The sequence below is a fragment of the Lissotriton vulgaris genome, chromosome 2_1 (genome assembly GCF_964263255.1).
Source record: "Lissotriton vulgaris chromosome 2_1, aLisVul1.2, whole genome shotgun sequence".
In the NCBI taxonomy this organism is placed as follows: domain Eukaryota; kingdom Metazoa; phylum Chordata; class Amphibia; order Caudata; family Salamandridae; genus Lissotriton; species Lissotriton vulgaris.
This window is the reverse complement of record NC_141687.1, coordinates 687,296,924-687,316,723: the sequence shown is the minus strand read 5'-3', so window position 1 is coordinate 687,316,723 and position 19,800 is coordinate 687,296,924. Positions and strand designations below refer to the sequence as shown.

At 39.4% G+C, this 19,800-nt stretch overlaps 1 protein-coding gene across 2 annotated transcripts in view; it reads left to right on the top strand.

Annotated features, from left to right (window-relative positions):
* Positions 1 to 19,800, top strand: part of OVCH2 (ovochymase 2) — a 1,017,769-nt gene that overhangs the window by 262,927 nt on the left and 735,042 nt on the right. For both annotated transcript variants that reach the window (XM_086955909.1, XM_086955910.1), the window contains exon 4: positions 18,173 to 18,345. In XM_086955909.1, the coding sequence (XP_086812035.1) occupies positions 18,173 to 18,345 (173 nt within the window). The remainder of the gene's footprint in view (positions 1 to 18,172; positions 18,346 to 19,800) is intronic.

Below are 19,800 nucleotides of genomic sequence, written 5' to 3'. Positions count from 1 at the left end.
TTAAAAAAGTATAGTGTAAATATAGAATAATAAAATTCTATTTTAAATCTAAAATTCAAAAAATCGAAATTTCTACGAATTATTAGTAATTAGCGAAATTGTATAGCAATTTATGGATTATGGTTTAATGTTTTAATTAAATGGTGATTGGAGTTGGAATAGTCATTTATTAAGGTTTACTGTCCAGCACTTACCCTAATTAAATGGTGATTGGAGTTGGAATAGTAAATTAAATAGGTTCTGTGTCCAGCACTTACCCTAATTAAATGGTGATTGGAGTTGGAATAGTATATAATTAAGTTTCTTTGTCCAGCACTTACCCTAATTAAATGGTGATTGGAGTTGGAATAGTAAATTAAATAGGTTCTGTGTCCAGCACTTACCCTAATTAAACGGTGATTGGAGTAGGAATAGTAAATTAAATAGGTTCTGTGTCCAACACTTACCCTAATTAAATGGTGATTGGAGTTGGAATATTAAATTACATAGGTTCTGTGTCCAGCAATTACCCTAATTAAATGGTGATTGGAGTTGGAATACTAATTTATTAAGATTTAATGTCCAGCACTTACACTAATTAAATGGTGATTGGAGTTTGAATATTAAATTAAATAGGTTCTGTGTCCAGCAATTACCCTAATTAAATGGTGATTGGAGTTGGAATAGTAATTTATTAAGATTTAATGTCCAGTACTTACACTAATTAAATGGTGATTGGAGTTGGAATAGTAAATTAAATAGGTTCTGTGTCCAGCACTTACCCTAATTAAATGATGATTGGAGTTGGAATAGTAATTTATTAAGATTTAATGTCCAGCACTTACCGTAATTAAATGGTGATTGGAGTTGGAATAGTAAATTAAATAGGTTCTGTGTCCAGCACTTACCCTAATTAAATGGTGATTGGAGTTGTAATAGTAAATTAAATAGGTTTTGTGTCCAGCACTTACCCTAATTAAATGGAGATTGGAGTTGGAATAGTAAATTAAATAGGTTGTGTGTCCAGCACTTACCCTAATTAAATGGTGATTGGAGTTGGAATAGTAAATTAAATAGGTTCTGTGTCCAGCACTTACCCTAATTAAATGGTGATTGGAGTTGGAATAGTAAATTAAATAGGTTCTGTGTCCAGCACCTACCATAATTAAATGGTGATTGGAGTTGGAATAGTAAATTAAATAGGTTCTGTGTCCAGCACTTACCCTAATTAAATGGTGATTGGAGTTGGAATAGTAAATTAAATAGGTTCTGTGTCCAGCAATATTGTTATGTATAATTATTATTATTAATAAATAAGTTTTAATAATAATTTTCACATATTAGTCATATTGTAAAAAAGTTAATCACAAAAACAAATACAATATTACACATTTAGCGATATACTTATTTTAATAAATATTACATTAAATATTTCAATATTTTTATACTTAATGTAATAAATATTAAAAGTATGTAAAATATAAATAATATATAGAAAAATAAGATTTTTATCTCACAATGTAGTATACAATTTTTTGTACATTATACATAATTTCTAACCATATATATAACAATAATGGACATTTATAGTAGTACTTTTCACAGTTAGACATAATTCTGTTCTTTTATTTTGTAACCACTCTTTGTCTTTTTGCGTTATTTTGGGAAAGGGAAAGTCGCGGTTGGAAGCAGGTTCACGTTTGAGTAGGTACGATTCTAGTTTTATCTTTTTAAAGTATTGTAACTAAAAATTAAAGGTAGTCCTTTGTTATTTAGGGGTTGGTAATTAAAGTATGACTATTTACATATAATGGAGTGGACTCAATACGTATTTCCGTTATCGAGTTTTTGTGGCATTTGAAGTAGTTGGAGTTAGTGAGTCTGTTGTATGATTTAATTTAAAATTAAAAAAGTAGGGATGTTATGTTTATATATTATGCTATATTCGTTAGTGTTATGTCGGTGGGATTGTTTTGAATTTTTTTTCTCGTATTTTGAAACAGCTATTTCCGTTTCCGATTACTCATTTTTTTTGGGAAAGGAAGTGTGTTTCAGTTGTTAGAACGGAGATGTATAACATTCTCCCTTTATTTTTTGAGTTCACCGAAATCTTTATCACAGTTTAAGATTATAGTCGTCATTTTCAATGGCATTTCAAGAGTCGTTTTATTTGGATGATGGATACTTTTAGCACAGTTAATTGCAAAATATTTAATGATTTGTTGTATTAGGTCTTTGAGATTTACACACTATATTGTCGGTAAAGGATTAATCGTTATGATGTTGTATTTAAAGGTAAGTTATTCATTTATATTATTTTATTTGGATGGAAACAGTATTTAAACAAAAATATTTTGATATAATGACATATTTATTTAGTCTATTTATAATAGTGTTAAAAATAAATTAGACTAAATAAATATTGAATTGTTATATTATAATATGTGTGGTATCATATTAAGGATATTGTTTGATGTTTATCCATTTATTTACTTATTACAATTAGTTTAATGTTTTGGCTATCATTTTTAGATATTCCAGTCCTCTTGTTGTAGGATAGAGTTGGACTTGCTGTTGAAGATATAGATACATTTGAGCAGTTTGTCTAGAGAGTTTTGGTTTTAGTTGTATGACAGATTGCTCCATACGTAGTTCCTGAAAGCTTTGCTCTTTTTGTATAGCTGTGAGTAGCTTGTGTAATGTGGGTGTTGTACGTCCAGTAGAAGAGAGGAAGGCATTGTGCCAACCTTCAACAGCATTGTTCGTTTTAGCCTCTTGGTTCAGCGTTGGTAGATATACATTCCACCAGGGAATTAAAAATTTAGGCTGGCATCTGTGGCCTGACCTATGTAGTCTCCCTACCCAGTTGTCCTCAAAGTAATCTAAAAGTGGGGCAAGTCTTTGCTCATTTTGGGTGTAGAAAGGACTTTCAATTAATAGATTGTAATGTTCTGCCACGTCAGTTACTGGTACATATGCCAGAGCAATGAGATGTTTAATTTGGTATGCAAATGTTATATTTGTTGCATACTCAACACTAAGGGCAGATTTTTGTAAATGTCTCCAGAGACATTGATTGAAATGAAAATAACATCCTTGAATGGATGTGTGTGGGTAAGTTTTCAAAATAGAATTAATCATAGCTTGTTCGAAGTCTATGATTATTTTCATTGGGAAGTAGTCAGAAGTTTGTTCTTTAATTTTTTGCAAAATTTCTGTATAAGTTGTGGCTTGTTTGTTCGGTAATAAACAGTATATGAATGGGATACAGGTATTATGATATTGCCCATGAATTGTGTATAATTGGTAGAAAGGTTTTGGGCATATAGAAAAAGTTCCATCCATCATCCAAGTAGCACTTTCTTGCAATTTTTTAATGTTGTTATTCGCTGCAAACATGATTATTCTTTTGTCTTTGCTATGATTATCATAAAAGATAAATGGTTCGTCATTATGAGTGATTACAAGGTCAGGTGGAATTATGACTTCCTCAAAAGTTCTAGGAATTGGTATATTGGGTCTACTTGCTTTCTTTGTCCTTGCTATTGTTCTTTTAATGGAAGCAATAGATGGTAACTGACCTCTTGCTTCTCTGGGAACTTTAGGTAGTAATTCTTTCAGAATTACGCTACTAGGTAGGTCTGATGTGCTACTTAAATCTTTGATATTCTCGAGAGTGGATCTCACTTCGATTTCTGAAATGTTTGGTGGGTGATTATGTTCATTAGTATTAATAACACTTGTTTCCCTGGTTGTAGCTCGCCCATAGCATTTATTGGAGTAATATTTCGTACATTTCCAATTCACTTTAAGGTCTTTTTGTTTCTCCTGAGTATAAGTGTAGCCCATATAGCATAATAAAAATTTGCCTTTCTGAGATGTAATAAATCTTGCATCATCAGTCATTCTTGAGTTCTGGTATCTAGAAAAGTACTATAAAAATATTATGAAAATGTGTAATTTAAAAAACATTATAAATTAAGCAGGTACTATTTCTAGTATCTTACTTACCAGCAGTAAAGTTGTATGTATCGAAAGTAGGTGTAGTTTCAGTCAGATGTTGTAGTCCTATTGCCACGGTCTGTTGAAAAAAAGTGAAGTATGTTATAGGATATGTTTAAATGTGTTTTTTGGTTACAGTTTTGGTAGTTTCTAACATTACTAAAAATACTTAACTTTATTTGGATTTTAAAAGAGACATTTGCAAAATAATAGTAACAGAAGCATAAAAAGAGTCAATTTTTGTTACAGTATATTCTATAGAGTTTATAAAGACTTATTATGTTTGATTTTTGTACTTAACAATAGATTTAGAGTTGTAGCAGAATGTTTGTTCTTTGATGTGAATTATCTGTTTTCAGTTGCTTTGAGGTCTGTTTAGAGAGAAAGTTTCAGAAAATTACCAAAGAGTTTATATGTTGCATAAAGCATAGACACTTGTTATAAAGCAATGTTACTTATTTGGTGAAAAGAACCTGGGATGACACATGTATTATGAGTTAAAGCAGAAGAAACATATTTAAGAACATGAATAGATAATTTTTTATAAAGCATTGTAACTTATTTCGTCCTAAAAAACCTGGGATCACAATATGTATTATGAGTTACAGCAGAAGAAACACATTAGAGAGCATGAATTTAGGACACTACTTGTCTAATTACTTTAAGTAAATAATTAAAATATGTAGATACCTTTTTTATAGTCAAAGTGTCGAATATCTTGAAGTAGAAGTAGAATTAGTTTTTTTTGTAGAGTCTGTTTTAAGGAAAAGTACATAGAGAAACAACATTTTAGTTTAAAAATCTTGGTATATAAGTTATAGTTATTAAAACATTAGAAATTATTAACAGAGCTATATGATTACTTACTTGTAGTATTAGGACGAAATTTCTGGCACAGAAGAATATAGATGTTGCTCCCAAAACTGGCAGTATGTGGTCACAAAGAATATTCCCTGCAACTTGTATGGCTGTTTGTGACTGGTTTATATAGGGTATGTGTAATTAGGTTTGCTATCTGATTGGTCACATATGTTAAGACGAGTTACTACTGGTTAGTTTGAATTTTTTTAAGTAAAAAAATTAAGATATATCTGATTATATTGTTTATATAGAGGAAAAGAAATGATGTATTTATGTTATAAAAAAAACCTTGTAATAAATATAGTATATTTATATTGAGTACAATCTATAAACAAATGTATGTTTATAATGAATGTATATAAAAATATCGTTAGCGAGAGAAAAAAAAAGTTATTAAAAGTAAATGTTACTTAATAATAGTAAAATAAATTAGTGAAGTATTTTCAAATGTGTGTATTACTAAGAGAATAGACGTATTGGTGTTATATATCAAAAAAAGAGTATTTTTAAGCTATCGATATTTTTATGTAGACGAAAATAGTGCTATCGATATTTTAGTTTTCGATATTTTTGTAGTGTGCTATATGTAGTATTGAGTGTCGATATTATGGTAGTCGAAAATAATGTTTACGATATTTGTGTAGTCAATATTTTTGTGCATCGATATTATTTGATCGATAATTTTGTAGTTTTCATGTTAAGTATAGGGTGTCGATATTAGTGATATCGATGTTTGAGACTCGATGTTATAGTAGGTCGATTTTTGTGAAATCGAAATTCTGTCAGTGATTCCAACGTAACGCCACGTACTTTACTAGTGAATGGAACAGCTCCAGATATTAACCTAATCTTATGAGTGTAATCGTTTAAGCAGCCTAACTCATCCCTACAGACCTTGGGAAAGGATTCTTTTAGCTTAAGTGTGTATTCCTCTCCACAACCTTGTAAATCAACTTTATTTATATTAACATTTTCTTTTAATAAAATGGGTGGGTCACTATTGGGATCCAGCAAAACCCCTAGATCCCTCTGGTGTGGCCAGCTCAATATACTATATCCTTTAAAGGACACATAAACTTTTCCGGAGATGTATCTTCCTTTCTATTCAATTAAACCATTGAAATAACCCATCAATTTTATCGGCTCCCCTCCATAAGAATAAGGATTGATGTCGGCCTTCAATAACTTGACTTTGCTCAGCAAATGCTGTTCATAGAATTTTCTTGATATAATTGTAATTTTTGCTCCAGAGTCAAAAAGAACACCTGTTCCACAATGTTCCACCATCACTTCATTAACAGGACCCTTTTTCTTATCATTAAAAATTTGAGAAACAATTTGTCCACAGTCTATGTCAGAATCCGACACACTATCACTATCATCATTCTTGCATACCATACTGACTTTAAATTTGTCTTTTTTAACCCTACAGGATGAAGCATAATGTCCGATTTTCTTACACTTATTGCATTTTGTTTTAAGTACAGGGCGTTTTTTGTCATTGGCAAGATGACTAGGACTCCCACACCTATAACATTTAAAGTGAAAATCTTGACTTTTGGGGGTAAAAGGAAACTTTCTCTCTGAATCGAACTTATAAGATTTCCTTTCAATTTTGTCTTTATGCAGTCATATTTTCTTTTGCATGTACCTTTACCACACGTACACTTTCATTTTTATTTTCATTTTTCGTTAACACCTTTACACACTTAAGGGAATGTTCAATTTGCTTTGCGACAACTAAAACTTCATCTAATGTAGGATCATCCTTTTGACATGCATTATCCCTTACTTTCTGCACACTAAGCCCTAGCATAAATTGATCCCTTATTCTTTCTTCTAATAAGTTTCCAAATTTACAAGTGGAACCCAGTTTACTGAGAGCAGTTACGTAATTCTCTACGGATTCACCCTCATTTTGAGTGTGTCTATCAAAATGGTAACTCTCAAGAATAGTGCTAATCTTAGGTAAATAATCTAATTTAAGTATACAAATCTCATATTCATTCACAGTTGAATCATTTATGTCAGGTAGATGGTCAAAGAACTTTTGACCCTCTGAACCCAAACAGTGGAGGAGTAAAGCAGTTCTTCTTTCCTTAATTAAATTGGTTCCGCAAACTTTGGTGTACCTCTCGAAAACTTTTTTCCATTTTTGCCACCTAATAGGTGGCTCTCCAGGGTTTGATAAAAAGAATGGTGGGGTAGCAACGTTCTGCATAATGTTTTCAATTAAAATATTAAGTTTGTTTCTGGTTAAATTTGAGAGAACTAGGCTAACCTAGAATGAGACTCAAAAGTGAAACTGCACAACAATTGCCAAATTATAGAGATATTCTCACTTATGTTTTTTGAAATGAAGAGAAAAACATTAAGAATTACAGTTTGAAGTAAACTTGCAAGTAAAGTAAAATCACAACTTTTAATCAAACTGTCTGTGAAACTGCACCATAAAAGAAAAGTAAAATTAAAAACAATCCTCCTCTTAAGACATGTTAAGATCACAGAGAAAAAAGTGTGAATGTTATCAATTAAATAAAAATCCACTGGGTGGCGCTGCTGTACCACTTATTCAGACAAAAGCTCCATTTTCCGAGTAAATTAAAAAGTGGATAATGAAGAAATCTCATAGCTCCGATCTCCTCAAAGTGCGATTACATTTCAAAGACTAAACAAACTTTTTCCATACATTCACCACTCAGGAACAACGCACAATAGGACTTCCAGAGCTCGGATGGGCGGAAGATCCTTTAGGCACCTTGCAGCTTCTAGATGGAATAAGCTACCCACGGCGTTGCGATTAGAACCATCAGAACCACTCTTTAGAGCCAAGCTTAAAACTGTACTATTCGCACAGTAAGTTGTTCCGCATGTGTAAGTTCCAGTAAATATCAGCTCTTCAGCGCGGGGACACGCCGCTGTGCGTCACCAAGCGCTTTACAAAACCCCCTAAATGAAAAAATGAAATGAAATAAATAGTTGCAGTCGTCCTAAGCAGTCATTTCAAAAGCGCATGCCACTTCAAGAGCGTTTAGTTGGAACCACGAGTAGGCAGCACTTAGAACACACTTCAAACATTACAGAAAAAGCCAATCAGCCGACCACAAAAGGATGGCTTAGGGTTAAGTAGAAATGCCGTTTTTCTCTTTAATCCCTTTTCTAGCAGTCACATACTGCCGGCACTTGTGTGGGCCTACTCCGCTCAGCCCGTAAGATCATTCCCTTATTACCAGCACAATCCAGGAAGTTGCTTATTCAAGGTCTTATCCTAGCCAGATTGGACTATAGCAATGCCCTTTTTTTGGCCGACCCAGAATCCACTATTAACATCCTTCAGTGCGTCCAGAATTCGGCGGCCAGGCTGCTTACAGGTACTTCCCGAAGATCTTAGGCCAGACCTGCCCTCAGAGCCCTCCACTGGCTGCCAATCCGGGAAAGGATTAAATTTAAGTGCTTGTGTATTGTCCATAAATCCCTTCAGGGTAAGGGGCCCCCTATCCTTGGAAATATGGTCCACCCCTACAAGGCCGCCAGGACCCTGCGGTTCGCTCATGGCAATCTGGCCACAGTACAAAGAGTCAGGAAGGCCCGGACTGGTGGGCGCCGCTTTTTCGGTTAATGCTGCGACCCTTTGGAATTCCCTTCCAATCAGGCTTCGAACCGAACCAAACTACTCGAAATTTCGAAAGCTCTTGAAAACATTCCTGTTCCCACAGGACGCATAAAAGCCTGTGTTCCCCTCAGCTATTCTTAAGTTGCCCTCTGTACTTCCCTCAGTTATCCTTAGTTGTCCTCTGTACTCCAGCGCTGGGACGCTCACGGGCAGCCATGCGCTTTTTATAAATCCTATTTCATTTCATTTCATTTCACATACAGAAAACCAAACCTTGTGAATCCTTACTTTGTGAGCATGTATACATTTGAAAAGGCTCCCAACAAAGCTTAAAGGACCACTATAAGCCCACATCGATATTCACCCAACCCTTCAAGGAATGTTTAATTATTAACTGTCTTAAAGTTCAAGGGCGAGAAATGTGGCGAGTGATTTAGCTTTAGGGTTCTTTTTTAAATTATGGAAAGCAGTGACTCTAGAAAGTAGTAAGAATTTACTTACAGAGAAGTCCAGAGTTCTTTCTCAAAGCTGAGGTGGATATCATAGAGTTTGAGATCTTCAGAAATACAATTCCTCAAAATAAGCAATAAAGGAATTTAAGTCCAGCTTATTTACTCTTCACAGATGTATCCCACTCTCGTTGCCAGTGTAAAAGTCAGGAAATCAGGATTTCTGATGCAGAAGAGTTTAAAGTAGAGCAAGTTTATTGCAAAGGAAAAGATCTCATCCATCAAGTTGTGAGAGTCAGGTGCAACTGAACTGACTCTGTCTCCACTCCACAGTATTCCATCTCCATGGAGCAACTCAAAGAACAACATGTTCAGCAGTAGCTAATCCTTAAAGGAGAAACAGACTTATGTAAAAGATAAATAAATAATAAATCTACACATTACTACACAACCAATGCCCATACAGTGTTATCAAGTTTTAAAATGAAGCAATAATGAAGTAATATTATCTTCCAACATGCAGAATTATGCCACATAATTTGACTTTTCTTGCCACAAAATATACTCAACCCTGCTGCGTAAATTGGCCCTCTCCTACTGCATAATTCCAAGTACCAGTGGTATTGCCTATTATATTCCAGCTTCGTGTAGACGTAACGAATTGTTCTCATGTCTACTTTGAATTGGAGGACTCTCTCTTGCTCTCTCTCTCTCCCTCCTTTCCACAGGCTCTCTTTATTTATATCACTTGGTCTCTTCCTTTCTCTCTCTTTGGAGCACTTTCTATCTCTTCCCGCTGTCTCTCACTTCATCCACTCTCTCAAAGACTGCCTCACTATAGCTGATCTATCTATCCACTGATCTAACTGTATTGTATCATATTGCAACATTTACATAGCGCTTATTACCCCAATGTGGGGCACTGAGGTACTTGTTTTTTCTCTGATAACTATTTTTAAGCCTAATGGTTTTTAAAGTGGAGTTGGCCAGTTCATGTTTCTGCCTACAGATGCACCAGTTTTAGCACTCTAATGTTAATTGGTCAGAGAAAGTTGGGGCTAGAAAAAGGCACTTCTTTATCAAATCCCTCTATATAGCAAGCACACATGGAGAGGGGAGCCGGACGGATCTGGACTCTGGAGAGCCGCAAGAGATCCTGATTGCTCCTTACCTCATTCCTCAGGTACGTGGCAAAAGAGAGTTTGGAAGGGAAGCATGAATCTCGAGAGCACAGGAGACCCTGACTGCTCCCTTCTCCCTCCTCAGGGAAAGGAAGGTCAAGGAAATTATCCTAAGAATAGCTCTACTCAATGAGAGAAAACAAACTGAGAGACTGGGATAACTGTGTATATGTACTGTGTATTAACTGGTTAAATCAGAGTGGAATTTAAGTAAAATCCAGGTTTGCCATGACCGATAGCAATAAAAATGCATTATTTTCACTATCACACTAAAAGCGGTGAACAGAATATTATCACGTAATGCAACAAGAACAAAGCAATAGGCAGAATGCTCAAACTAATCTCAGTGATGCATCCCTGTCCACGTTTTTAATCCACTATGCCACTCTAGACCGACACGCCATCCCAAACCTACGTAGGTCTCATCAGTGAGGCGCAGCTTGGTGGGCAATGAAACGATGGACTGGAATGCGGCGTGAGTAATTGTTGCTGAGATTAATTGAAGTGTTTCTGCAATCATATTTTTGTATTATGTGCACACAGGCATGGCGCTGACAGTTAGCGCTGCTAAGCCTAAATGGTCAAACATAAACATCATATGCCTAGGCACACTAGTCATTTGTGTGTGTAAATTCATACAACTATAGCTTCAAATGCCCAGCTCTAGTTTCAGATGCCCCAGCTAAATTATGAAATGGCCTAGACAAAACAATGGTATGCCCAAGAACAACCACCATATGCCCAGGTATACCACTATAAGCCCAGACGACACCTCCTAAGTGCGTGTACATCCTCAATTGCTTGGTTTAAATTTTAAAAAAAGGCCAGTTATGGCTTCAAATGGCAAATTGCTTCCTTATGAACATTACATGAGGAGATGGAGAATCATGCATAATGAAATCAATGTATATGTCTAGTGGCGCCTTAAAACCACAGGTGTGTATTTATTAATTTGGTCTTTTAAGGAGATTTTACAACACCAATGATGCCACATAACGACCACTTTTGGATACAGTTTTTACGTTGATGCAAAATGTGGGTACACAAGTGGGGGGTCATAACTGTTGCGTGAAGTATTTGTGTAGATTCAAAGGTAGTTTTGTCTTTCAGTTTGACTGCTAGATGTGAATAATTGGAGGTGTGGGGACATAGGTTGTAAGAAAGAGGTGCATTGTTCACAACACGCACTTGTGGGATGGATGCAGTTACAGCCTCTTCATATATGGTGTTAAATATTCACTGCATCCACCATTATATTAGGCAAGCTGCTTGTTGGTGCAGACACCATGCCCAATTATAGCCTATATACTCATGTATTTACAAAGAATTGATAAAGTGCAGCGCTGTGCCATTTAAAAAAAGCCAGGATGAGCCATATTCTCACGAATATGATGCAACCCTTTGTTTTCCCTTGCACCAGCACTAAAAAAGCTGCTTAGTGCCAACGCAGACACCCTTGCACCATGGTGCTGGGGTGCCTCCATTGCAGGAATGTTTAATGATATAATCTATGTGCAGGAAGGTGTTCCTTCCTGTACATTAACAATCGATAAAGGCAATTTGCTCTTTCTATGTGTACTGCAGAATGCAGCACACATAGAAAGAGCAAAGAACGAGGATAAATAAAGGTATTTCTCCTCGTTGCACCACTCTTAGCGCCTGCTTTTCAATGCCGTACGTTTTTGGCACCGCCTCAGATTTACAGATACTTATTAATCTGGGGCAACGTCAAAAAGCAATGGGTGTTGCGGTGGAACACCCACACCAATACCCATTGCATGCCCCTTTGATGCAGGAAACTGAGTGAAAGGGTACGCTATTTACAATGAGGCGTTGAGCCAAGCAAAGTGGCTCAGAGCTGCATTGTAAATATTGGGTAGGGCATTGCGCCACTGGATTGTCATAAAAAACAACTCTCTGATGCTGCAGTACCCTTGCAAATATGTCCCATGATATCCCAACACAGAGATAGCACCTCTAACTTGTTTACAGTGGCATTAAAAAACTGCCATTTGGTAACAAGTTATATGTACGTATTTCTTATTTCAAGAAACAACAGCAGCCTGCCTGTAAAAAAATAGTTAAGGCACTGATGTGCTAAAACAGATAATGGTATTTTATACCATACCAACAAACGTGAAGCAGGCACACATTCACTCAAATGTTATTTGGGAATGACTTTTGACATACTTGGAAGAGACAGTAAAACTGTATGGAACTGTGGTTATGAAGTATGAAGTATAAAAGCTATGTTACAAATCAGATATATTTACCACCCTCAGAGGCACCCTCGTCTACAGACCCCCGGGACCACGCACACAATTCAGCGAAACCATCGAAGACTTCATCAGCCCACACGCCCTTACCTCCTCAGACTACATTCTCCTAGGAGACCTCAACTTCCACCTGGAGAACAACAATGACTGCAACACCGCCACCCTACTGGACAACCTCTGACTCAAGCAGCTGGTGAACAACCCCACACACAACGCCGGCCACACGCTCGACCCCATCTTCTCCTCCAGCAAGCACATCTTCTTCAGCCACTCCATCAGACTCCACTGGACAGACCACAGCTGCGCCCACTTCAACTTCAGGAGATCCACGACCTACCACCACCCTCAACAGGCTCCCCGGAGAAGCTGGAGCAAGATCACCACCGACCAACTCACCACCTCCCTCAGCCAGAACCCAACGAAGCAGCCCGCAACGTCACACAGTGGCTCTCCAACTGCGCAGATGCCCGCGCACCGCTGAAGAACCCCCCCAGCAGACATGGCAGCAAGAAAGCCCCCTGGTTCACTGACGACCTAAGAAACTCCAAGAGAACCTGCCGCGCCCTCGAGAAAGCCTGGCGCCACGACCAGACAACAGAAAACAAGATGGCCCTCAGAACGTCACCCGCAAACACCACCAACTGATCCGCGCCACCAAAAGGACCACATTCAAAGAACGACTGGACAACAACTCCCACAACAGCAAGGAACTCTTCAGAATCGTCAAAGAACTCTTCAGCCCCAGTGCCTGCAACAACGTCATCACACCCTCGCAGGACCTCTGTGACTCTCTCGCCTCGTTCTTTCACAGCAAGATCGCCGACATACGCAACAGCTTCGGCGCACAGACCACGCACCCTACCACCGATTCATCACCACCACCCTACGCAACTGGATGACAATCAGCACCGAAGACACCACCCGCACGATGAACACCATCCACTCAGGCTCCCCTGCCGACCCCTGCCCACACCACATCTTTAACAAAGCTGACTCCACCATAGCACCCCAGCTACGGGACATCATTAACAGCTCCTTCGCATCCGCCACCTTCCCAGAGAGCTGGAAACATGCCAAACTCAGCGCCCTCCTGAAGAAACCCACGCGGACATCTCGGACCTCAAGAACTTCCGCCCCATCTCACTCCTCCCCTTTCCGGCCAAAGTGATTGAGAAGACCGTCAACAAACAACTCTCCGCCTTCTTTAAGACCAATGGATCCCTCGACCCCTCGCAGTCCGGCTTCCGAGGAAACCTAAGCACCGAGACCGTCCTCATCGCAGCCACCGACGACATCAGGTCCCTGCTCGACAACGGGGAAACAGCGGCCCTCATCCTCCTGGACTTGTCAGCAGCCTTGGAAACCGTGTGCCACCGCACCCTAATACAACGCCTCAGCAACATCAGAATCCAAGGAAAGGCCTTGCAGTGGATCATCTCGTTCCTTGACGGCAGAACGCAGGGAGTCCGCCTACCCCCGTTCCTGTCAGCGGCCACTGAAGTCATCTGTGGCGTCCCGCAAGGCTCTTCGCTCAGCCCCACCCTCTTCAATGTCTACATGACCCCCCTCGCAGCCATCGCATGCCAACACAACCTTAACATCATCTCCTACGCCGACAACACCCAGCTGATCCTCTCCCTCACCAACGACCCCGCCACCGCCAGAGCCAACCTCCACGAAGGAATGAAAAATGTAGCGGAATGGATGAAGCTCAGCTGCCTGAAACTGAACTCAGATAAGACGGAAGTCCTCATCCTGGAAACATCCCCCTACACCTGGGACGACTCCTGGTGGCCACCCGCCCTGGGCTCCGCACCGAAGCCAACGGACCAGGCACGCAACCTGAGCTTCATCCTGGACTCCTCCCTCACGATGACCAAGCAAGTCAACGCCATCACATCATCCTGCTTCAACACCCTGCGCATTCTCCGAAAGATCTTCCGCTGTATCCCCACCGACACCAGGAAGACGGTCACCCAGGCCCTCGTCACCAGCTGACTGGACTAGGAAAACACCCTCTGTGCCAGAACCACTGCCAAACTACAGAAAAAACTCCATCGTATACAGAACGCCTCATCACGACTTATCATGGACACCCCCCGCTTCAGCCACATCTCCCCCCAGCTGAGAGACCTGCACTGGCTCCCCATCAGCAAGAGGATCACGTTCAGACTCCTCACCCACGCACACAAGGCTCTCCACGACATGGGACCCGCGTACCTCAACCACCGCCTCACATTCTACACGGCCACCCGCCAGCTATGCTCCGCCAGCCTCGCCCTCGCCACCGTCCCACGCATCCGCAGGACCACCGCCGGAGGAAGATCCTTCTCCTACCTGGTGGCCAAGACATGGAACTCCCTCCCCACCCACCTACGACTGCCCCGGAACCATCTCTCCTTCGGGAAACAGCTCAAGACCTGGCTCATCGAGCAGTAGCGGACCTACTTCCCCCCCCCCCCCACCCACCCCCCCAGTGCCTTGAGACTCCACAGATGAGTAGCACGCTTTACAAATTCTGTGATTGATTGATCGATTGACTGCTATATATGGGGCTGGGAGAGTATACCCCTCCAAATGCAAGAAATATTGTTATGTAAGAAATTGTCCGTACCCCATACAGTTTCATCCCATATGGTTCATAAAGAGTTGGATATGCCATTCATAAAAGATTTGATTAATCAGAGCTCTATTATTTGCTGGTACAACATATGGAGCAAGACAGGCTCTAAATTCTCAAAACATGTCAATCTCGATTGCCTAAATCTTGATTGTTCCATAACATCCCATGAATAGGTTACATGAATACACTGTTAACTGGGTCATTTGAGGCTGACACTACCCCACCACTTGTCCCTTAGACCCATCATCGACTCTGAGGATACTTGAGAGATTGTAGACCATGATGTTACCTAATCTCATGACAAGATGTAAAGTATGTGAGCTTTTTCGTGTATAACAATGCCATTGTTACTGCTGTAATCCTACGTAAATACAGTAAATGCCAATAAAAAGTAAAAAAAAGAAAAACTGGGTCATTTGAGGGAGTAACTATTACTAATCCAGCAAGCCTCCTGCAGTTCAGTAAGAGGGAGTTAATATCGGTTTGTAATACACACAGGAGACGCATGAGGGAGAGTAGCAAGAAAGGCACATCCTCTGTGACAAGATATGACACTTCAGTCCCAGTTGGGTTTAGCCAACTATTTATCCTTAGTAAAAAAATACCCATCAGAGATTTTATCTGGCACAAATGCGACTGGGCCTATTGCAACTTGGTCTACCAAAATGTACTGTGATGGCTGATCAAAACAATTTACAATCCACTTTCCGTTATTTTGCAGCCTATACATTTCTTAAGACATTTCTTAAGAAATGGATATTTATTAATGGAGTTTATTGGTATTTTAGAATTGTAGTTTATATCTTTATGCATAGCATAATATTGAGTATAAATTAGACTAAGACATTGAGTTGCTCATTACGATGTCAGTTGGAGTTGCCTTCAACCTACATCACCACGGTCCCAACATGACCGACCTCCTGTCAGCGGTCTCAACACCATAATTAAGATGCGAGCGCACATGTGACATTGTAAGCTCCTATTTCTCTACGGGAGCTTGTGCTGTGGTTTGAAACCGGCCGCAGCACAAGCTCCCATAGAGAAATGGGAGTTTCTGTTAATCCCTGCACCGCGTAGCAGGCAGCTCACTGTGCATGGATGATGGATTCAACCCAGATCTGTGACTGGGGTGAGTGTCTGAAAAGTTTCAGCGCTCCATCCATCATCCCCTTGTGTTTGGTTTGTTCGCCCTAAGTTGGCAGGGTATGATCAGACATGGGTCCCTTGCTAACTTTGCCACTGGATTCAAGCTGGCCTGGCTGATGAAGGGTGTTACCCAGAAACTGGTACTAGGATGCTTGTTTCCGGTTTAGGGAAGACCTGGCTTGGCAGTTCGGGCTGGACTGTTCCCATGAGGCACAGGGTCAAGACTGATTTGCATATAGCTGGGTCTGAACTGAGGTGCGAATTGAGCTAAAGAATGTTGATGGATTCAACCCAGATTTGTGACTTGCGGTGAGTGTCTGAAAAGTTTCAGCGCTCCGTCCATCATCTCCTTGTGTTTCCCTTACCTAACTGTGCATATCACATGGTGTTTAAAACTATAAAATCCTCGCAGATACTGTGGCTGGCATATGGTGCCTGTAGCCTTGCTGCCTTGGGAAGGCTTGATCTGTATAATAATCCTTCAGTTATAACCTACTCTGATTTTAAACAGATCGAAACTGCCTTTAGGGATGAGATGGCGTCAGAGCTAGAGGATTCTGCTTTAATGAAACATTCTATGCAACATGCTATAAAAGTAAAAACTGTAAACATCATTGAACCTTACCTGACCTGGAATATGACGAAGCATCAACATTGTATATTGATTTATTTTAGGCTGAATTTATTTCCCCGCCTTATCCCATTTAATCATAGATGTTTTACGAATGTGGACTTGCCCCTGTGAAACTGAGACAACCTACCTATCAATGGATACCTTACATGTGGTTATGTTTTGTCCAAAATACAATAATTTGAGAAATAAATATTTACGTCCTATTATAAAACCACAGAATTTTACCCAAGTGAGGCCAGCCCTACTTTTTTTTATAGTTGTTAAATTGTCTCTTTATTTGTGTTTCTTTAGTACGCTTCTTGATGGGGGGTTTAAAAAAAGAATTTGGCATTGTGAATTTATCTTTATTTTATATGACTTGACTTATATGATTTTAGTTATAAAATTGAATAAAGATTATTATTGATTGATACCATATGGTGCAGGGATTATCAGGGGGGTCCCCCAGTACCCCAACCGGAGGCTGCTGAGGCATGGAGGCCCTGCTAAGACCCCCCAAATTCATTTTCCGACAGGCTTTTCATGTCAGAAAGCCCAACTTGAATATCCTGTTGGAAACCAACATCATAATCCCCACAGCAGAAACGCCATCCATAGGGGATTATGTCTGGCCTCATCCGGTCGACAAATTTAAGAAGAAGCCAGTGGGTCTGACCAGCCAGTCTGAATTCTGACCACCTACATTGTAATTAGATGGTTGGATTTTAAACATATGATGTTGGTTGTTGAGCCTCTGACGAGCAGTCAGAGTCTCACTGACCGACATTGTGATAGGGACCAGTCAGTATAAATTGTATAAACTATCCTGTTATGAGGATTCTTCTATGCTTTCTATTTTAAAATTGCTTTTATGGATAAATATTTATATTATATTATATTATCATCCGAATAAATATTTTTGATTGATTTATAACCAGATGCAGAATAGCTCCTCCATTCTGAGGAGTGCAGGAATACAGATGCAGCATTGCTGTTCCCAAAATTATTTATGGTGGGTGTATTGGCAGTTCTGTAGGGTGGGAATACTAACCGAAGCAAAAGCAACCAAGTGGCTTTGTATGGCCTAGTAAATCCCAGTTAAGGACTTGCATTGCCTTGTGATGAGTTGCATCACGCAGGGACAATGCAAATCATTACTAAATATGCCCCGTAGTAGTTAGTTTAGGAATCAGATGCAGACATCCTGCCTTGTTGAAGTTGCTAAATGGGGCATGACCCCAGAACTCTTTTTAGCTCTCATAGGCAAATAACTTTGCATCACTATGTCAAAACTGCATCATTGCTGAACATTAGCCTGTATAACAAAGTGTAACTTTCAGGAATATCGAACATACACAAGATCTGTTGGGAAATATATCAGCTCAATTTTTACTGTATTTTTCCCTGTTATCTGTTTATTCCAATACAGTAATGTGAAGTACTTCTCAACTGTAGTTGTTGGATGCCATGATCTGTACCAGAGGAAGAAAGAAGAGCAGACAATTCGAATAAAAGCTATCATTACTCATCCAGATTTTGACAGACGTAAACCAATTAATTATGACATTGCACTGATCCTGCTGCAAAAGGAAATCAGATTTGGTAATATTTTGCTTTAATGGACATTATTGACTTGAATTATTGCTTTCAATATCAATGTGGTTGATGGCAAAATATTCCAGACTTGTGTGTGCCAGTATTGTTAATTTGAATTTTTTCTTCTTTTCAATCATGCTCTAAGTGCACAATGATGATTCAATTTTCTTCACTATAGTTATTCCTAGAGGGCCTAATTCACAACACTTTTTGGTCATGGATGTCAAAGTGGCATCTGTGAAAAGCTGCATCTGGGATTAGGAATCGCAAATCCTAATCCAGAAAATCAGGACATGTGGAATTTTCAATCCACCCCCACCCCGATCCTAGCCACCTCCCCCTTACCAAGCACTTCCAACCGAAGACAATCAGCTGCACGGGCATATTCCCACAATTGTTGCAGTTAGGGACAGGAATCCTTGTGTCCCATGTAAGTGCAATCAAGGATGGTATTGTAAATACGATAAACACCCACAAGATTACATCTTTGTTCTTATTCACAAATATTTGTATGCTTGTTATTCATGTGATATTTCTTACAGTGGTCAGCTGGCTTTTGAAGAAAACTACACACAACCAATGTTAGCTAATGTTAGGCTCATTTCAAGTGATGTGTAATGGTAAGCATTAAATGCCCCATTCCCTTCTGTACAAGTCCCTCCTTTGCCCCTTCCATTTTCAAGGAAATCAGAAGCCTTCATTGTGGCCCAGGCATTGAAGCAAGGATTTCTGTTGTTCATCTGTGATTTGAAATTAATGAGCCAATAAACGTGAAATGGAATGGCCAATAGGAGGAAGTAGAAGTTGCATCACTGTTTGAAGGCTGGCGGTAAAACATTTAGGGAAGATTTCTTGTATACTGAAAAACATAGAGCAATTTTGTACTCTGAAAATTCAGGTCTCAAAAACTGGAATTCACCTGCACAGATCAGAGGCAGCTAACATTGAAATAGCCTATCCAGACACCACACACTAGGAATGCAAGAACAAATTAAACGGTGCTATCTGACAAATTGGAAAACACTTGTATCAGACAATTTGTTCTACGTAAGGCAGATGAAATGGTCTACAGGATTCCTGTTGCAAAAATTAGGCCCAGCAGTTTGGAGGGAGCATCTCTACTCATCATCTCTTTTTGTTGAAGATCCCCAAAAGTTTCGGAAGAGTGCTCAGGATCTCTGCAATGACTCTTCCTTCCTAAATCAGCACACGCTGGTCCCACTTCCCCTCAAAAGAACCAGCGTCTGACGGAGGCCACATTACAAATCTATGTAGGACTCATCACATTTCATTAGCAAAAAGAGCAGATGATGGAAGGAATGCTGAAGAAATCAAATATTAACCCTCAGTCACAGATATGGGATTAATCCATCGTTCTTTTGCTCACCACGCCATCTCAGTTAGGACCCACCCATATGCAAATTAGTCTTGATCCTGCTCTCCATGCGAACAGTTCAGCTT